This window comes from Eimeria maxima, genomic scaffold (genome assembly GCF_000499605.1).
Source record: "Eimeria maxima Weybridge genomic scaffold, Emw_scaff239, whole genome shotgun sequence".
Taxonomy (NCBI): Eukaryota; Apicomplexa; class Conoidasida; order Eucoccidiorida; family Eimeriidae; genus Eimeria; species Eimeria maxima.
The window spans coordinates 12,427-17,945 of record NW_013563712.1 but is presented as its reverse complement, the minus strand read 5'-3'; the positions used below and the strand labels follow the sequence as shown (position 1 = coordinate 17,945).

At 56.1% G+C, this 5,519-nt stretch overlaps 1 protein-coding gene across 1 annotated transcript in view; it reads right to left on the bottom strand.

Moving 5' to 3' along the window:
• The window catches only part of EMWEY_00023640 (hypothetical protein), a gene marked incomplete at both ends in the record, with an annotated part of 5,840 nt that extends 893 nt beyond the window's left edge, over positions 1–4,947 (bottom strand). Inside the window, 3 exons of the mRNA XM_013477959.1 lie at positions 1–166; positions 413–486; positions 759–4,947. The exon at positions 1–166 is cut by the window's left edge and continues 162 nt beyond it. Coding sequence (XP_013333413.1) covers positions 1–166; positions 413–486; positions 759–4,947 — 4,429 coding nt within the window. The remainder of the gene's footprint in view (positions 167–412; positions 487–758) is intronic.
• Between the last annotated feature and the right edge of the window lie 572 nt (positions 4,948–5,519).

Here is a 5,519-nt window from a genome sequence, read left to right as displayed (position 1 = left end):
GCTGCTGCTCTTGCTGCAGCCGCTGCTGCTCCTCTAGTTCTTTTTGCTTCCTCTGTCTCTCTGCCTCTTCTTTTTCTTTTCTTTCTTTCTCTTGCTGCAGCTGCTGCTGTCGTCTCTTCTCCTCCTCTATACGCTGCTGCTCCAGTAACGCCTGGCGTCTTGCTGCCTGCAGCAGCAGCAGCAGCAGCAGCAAAAGCAGCAGCAGCAGTGACAGTTCAGCAGTAGACTAATAGCAGCAAAAGAAGCAATCAAACTGAATGCAGCAGCAGCAGCTGCTGCTGCTGCTGCAGAAGCAGCAGCAAACACATAACAGCCAGGTCCTCTGAAGCAGCAGCAGCAGCAACAGCAGCAACATCAACAGCAGCAACAGCCGCAACAGCAGCAGCAGCAACAGCAGCAGCAGCAGCAGCACCTCTTCTTTCTCCTTGCGCTCTCGTTCTGCCTGTTGCCTAAGGGCCTCCAACCTCTCAGCTTCCTTCCGCTCCTCTGTACACAGCAGCAGCAGCAGCAGCAGCAACAGCAGCGGCAACAGCAACAGCAACAGCAGCAACAACAACAGCAGCAGCAACAACAGCAGCAACAACAACAGCAGCAGAAGCAGGAACGCATACGGAATGTTCACGGAACATCTAGTAGGGGAAATGCTGATGGTGCTACTGTTGCTGCTGCTGCTACTGTTGCTGCTGTTGCTGCTGTTGCTGCTGCTGCTGCTGCTGTTGCTGCTGTTGCTGCTGTTGCTGCTGCTGCTGCTGCTATACCTTCTTCCTCTAGCAATTGCTGCTGCAGCAATTCGTTCCTCGCCCTTTGCGTTTCCTCTATAAGCTGCTTGAAGGGGGAGACACTCTTCCCTCTTGCTGCTGCTGCTGCTGCTGCTTTTGCTGCTGTTGCTGCTGCTGCTGGAGTTACTATGGGTGTCTTGATGACACCGATGCTGTTGCTGCTGCTGCTGCTGCTGCTGCTGCTGCTGCTGGATTCATCGAAGGGTTTCCAAGCAGCAACGGACGTCAGCAGCATTTGCTGCTGCGCGTCAACAGTACAGACAGCAGCAGCTGCTGCAGCTGTAGCAGCAGCAGCAGCTCTATCTGTTGCTGTTGATGCAGACTCCTCCTCTTCTGCTGCACCTACTGCTGTTGCTGCTGCTGCTGCTGGTGGTCCTGCTGCTGCTGCTGCTGCTGCTGTTATGCGCGGTGGCTCGAACATTCGCAGATCTAAGCGAAACATTCTCTTGGGGTTTGCCCTAAACGCAGCAGCTGCTGCTGCTGCTGCTTCTTCTTCTGCTGCTGCTTCTGCTGCTGCTGCTGCTGCTGCTGCTGCTTCTGCTTCTCTCTGCGCTGCTGCTGCTCTGCGGCTTGACAACTCAGCAGCAGCAGCAGCAGCAGCATATTCGTCTGCACGGGGTGGGGGAGCAGCAGCAGCTTCTTCTTTTGCTTCCGAAGCAGCAACAGTCTGCAGCAGCAAACGCATGCATGCGCTGCTGCTGCTGTTGTTGTTGTTGCTGCTGCTGGAGGGTGCTGCTGCCCCTGCTGCTGCTGAACCAGGCCATCTCCACCTCCCGAACAGTGTCCACGAGCTCCGCTGCTGCTGCTGCTGCTGCTGCTCCAGCTGCTGCTGCTGTTGCTGCAAATAAGGCTGCGCCCCACCAGTGGGCGGCTTCCCCTCCAGCGCTGTTGCTGCTGTTGCTGCTGCTGCTGTTGTTGTCGCTGCTGCTGCTGCGCTGCCACCTTGCTGCCTCCTCCAGGTAGCAGCAGGAAGGAACGGGATATCCGCAAGCAGCTGCAGCAGCGGGGATAGTCGCCGCTGCTGTTGCTGCTGCTTCTGCTGCTGCTGCAGTTGTTCGTTTTGCCGCTGCCCCTCCATCTTCTGCTGCTGCTGCTCCTGCTTCAGCATCGGCTGCAGCTGCTGCTGCTCCTGCTTCAGCATCGGCTGCAGCTGCTGCTGCTCCTGCTTCTGCTGCTCCTGCTTCTGCTGCTCCTGCTTCTCCTCCTTCAGCATGGGTTGCTGCTCCTGCTTCTGCTGCTGCTGCTGCTGCTGCTGCTCCTTTAGCAGCTGCTCAGATGCAGTTGGTTCAGCTTTTACTGCTGCTGCAGCAGCAGCAACAGGAGTGCCCTCACCGAGTGCTGCTGCTTCTGCTGCATTTGCTGCTGCTGCTGCTGCTGCTGCTGCAGTGTTTGTTGCTGCTGATACTGCTGCGTTGGTTGCTGCGGTGTCTGCAACTGCTGTTGCTGCTGCTGCTGTATTTGCTGCTGCGGTATCTGCTGCTGTTGCTGCGATATTTGTGTCTTCAGCTGCTGCTGCTGCTGCTGCTGCTGCTGCATGCGCTGCACACGTTTTTGCTGCTGCATCTGCCACAGCTGCTTCTGTTGCAGCTGCTGCTGCTGCTTCTGTTGCTGCAGCTTCTGCTGCAGCACTTGATGCAACATCTTCTGCTGCTGCAGTTGTTGCTGCTGCAGCTTCTGCTGCAACATCTTCTGCTGCTGCAGCCTTGCTTGCTACTGCAACGTTCGTTGCTGCAGCTTCTGCTGCTGCTGCTTCTTTTGCTGCAGCTTCTGCTGCTGCGGCTTCTGCTGCTGCGGCTTCTGCTGCTGCGGCTTCTGCTGCTGCGGCTTCTGCTGCTGCAGCTTGTCGCGCTGCAGCTTCTGCTGCTGCTGCATCTCTTGCTGCAGCTTCTGCTGCTGCTGCATCTCTTGCTGCAGCTTCTGCTGCTGCTGCTTCTTTTGCTGCGGCTTCTGCTGCTGCAGCTTTCTTTGCTGCAGCTTCTGCTGCTGCAGCTTCTCTTGCTGCAGCTTCTCTTGCTGCAGCTTCTGCTGTTGCAGCTTGTCTTGCTGCTGCTTCTGCTGCTGCTGCTTCTGCTGCTGCTGCGTTTCTTGATGCAGCTTCTGTTACTGCAGCTTTTCTTGCTGCATCTTCTGCTGCTGCTGCTTGTTTTGCTGCAGCCTCTGCTGCTGCTGCTTGTCTTGCTGCAGCCTCTGCTGCTGCAGCTTCTGCTACTGCTGCTTCTGCTGCTGCAGCTTCTGCTGCTGCTGCTACTGCAGCTGCTGCTTCTGCCACTGCAGCCTCTACTGCTGTAGCTTCTGCTGCTGCAGATTCTGCTGCTGCTGCTGCTGCAGATTCTGCTGCTGCTGCTGCTTTTGCTGCAGCTACTGCTGCAGCACCGTCTGTTGCTGCAGCATCTGCTGCTGCTGCTTCTCCCGTTGTTGCTTCTGCTGGTTCTGCTGCTGTACTTTCTGCTGCTGAACTTCCTGCTGCTGCTGCTGCTGCTGCTGCTTCCGTCCCTGCAGCCTGTGCACCTACCGCTTCTGTTGCTGCAACTTCTGCTGCAGCTTCTGCTGCTGCAGCTGCTGCTGCTGCAGCTGCTGCCGTAGCAGACTCCGTTGTTGCTGCAGCATCCAGGGTCGCTGCTTCTGCTGCTGCAGGTTCTGCTGCTGCAGGTTCTGCTGCTGCAGCTTCTGCTGCTGCAGCTTCTGCTGCTGCAGGTTCTGCTGCTGCAGCTTCTGCTGCTGCAGGTTCTGCTGCTGCAGGTTCTGCTGCAGCTGGTTCTGCTGCTGCAGGTTCTGCTGCAGCTGGTTCTGCTGCTGCAGGTTCTGCTGCTGCTCCAGGTTCTGCTGCTGCAGGTTCTTCTGCTGCAGGTTCTGCTGCTGCAGGTTCCGCTGCTGCAGGTTCGGTTGCTGCTGCTGGTTCTGCTGCAGCAACAGGAGCTGCTGCTGCAGGTTTTGCTGCCATAGCTGCTGCTGCTGCTGCTGTTGCTACAGGTTTTGCTGGTGCAGCTTCTACTGTTGCTGCTGCTTCTGCTGCTGCTGCTTCTATTGCTGCAGCCTTTGCTGCTGCTGCTTCTGCTGCAGCAGCAACAGCAACTTTAGCATATGCTCTTGCTGCCTCCACTGTCCTTGCTCGTGCTGCTGCTGCTTCTGCTGCTGCTGCTTTTGCTTCTGCTGCTTCTGCAGCTGCTGTTGCTGCAGCTTCTGCTGCAGCTGCTTCACGAGCTGCAGCTTCTGCGGCTGCAGCTTCTGCTGCAGCTGCTTCTGCTGCTGCAGCTTCTGCGGCTGCAGCTTCTGCTGCAGCAGCCTCTGTTGCTGCAGCTCCTGCTGCTGCACCTTCAGCTGCTGCAGCTCCTGCTGCTGCACCTTCTGCTGCTGTATCTACTCCTGCTGCAACTTCCGTTGCTGCAGCAACAGGTTCTGCTGCTGTATCTTGTGCTTCTGCCGCTTCTGTTGCTGCAGCAGCTGCTGCTGCCGGTTCACCTTCTGCTGCTGCGGCTTCTGCTGCTGCAGCTCCTGCTGCTGCATGCGCGGCCTTAGGTTCTGCTGCTGCTGCTTCTCCTGCTGCTGCTTCTGCTTCTTCTGATGCTGCTGCTGCAGCTCCTCTTGCTGCACTTTCGTCCTGCTGCTTCTCTGCTGCTGCTGCTTCACTTATCGCTGCTGCTGCTTCTGCTGCTGCTGCTGCTGCTGCAGAAGAAGCTTCAGCTGCTGCACTTCCTGCTACTGTTTCATCTTTTGCTGCTGCTGCTGCTTCTGCTGCTGCTGCTGCTGCTGCTGCTGCTGCTGCCTTTGTATCCTCCGCGCTCATGTCCGAAGCAGCAGCATCTGCTGAATCAGTTAATCCTTCGTCGTCGTCTGCTGCTGCTGCTGCTGGTGTTGCTGCTGCACTTGGTGCCTCTGTGCTGCTGCTGCTGCTGCTACTGCTACTGCTGTTGTTGCTGCTGCTGCTGCTTCGGCGTTCAGCAGCAGCAGCACCTACTGCTGCTGCTGCTGCTGCATTAGATGCAGGTCTGTTTCTGCTTGCGCAGCCACCCATTGTTGCATACTCAGAAGAGCTGCTGCTGCTGCTGTCCGCTGCCTCATGTCTGCTGCTGCTGCTGCGCTTGCTGCTGCTGTTGCTGCTGATGCTGCAGTCACTGTCTTCCCCGCTGCTGTACTCGCCGTTGCTGCTGCTGTCGCTTGAGCCAGACATTTTGCTGCGGCTGAAGGATTGCTGCTGCTGCTGCTGCAGGATTGCTGCTGCTGCAGCTGCTGTTGTTGTTGCTGCTGCTCCTGCAGCAGCAAGGGCGCAGCACTGCTGCTGCCGCTACCTTCTGGGTGTACTGTTAGATACCCCACAGTACGCTACCTAAATCCTGCTGCTGCTGCTGCTGCTGCAGCATAACAACTGCAACAACAGCAGCAGCAGCAGCAACAGCAGCAGCTAACACTCGGGGCTCGGGTATCACTGCCGACCTGTTGCTGCTGCTATCACCGCCGCTGCTGCGGCTGCTGCTGTTGCTGCTGCTCCTGCATGCAGTTTATATAAACATAAATAGTATATATTTTATTATTTAATTTATTTTTAACTCCTTTTTTGCTGCTGCATGCATGTATGCATGCATGCAATGGGGCTGTCGGCAGCTCTGCATGCGCCCTCTTGCTGCCTTTGCTGCCGTTGTTAGCAGCAACAAATAAATAAATAATAATTTAATTTAATTAATTAATAATATAATAATTAAATTATTATTTAGTTAATTATATTAAATTAAATTATATATAGTG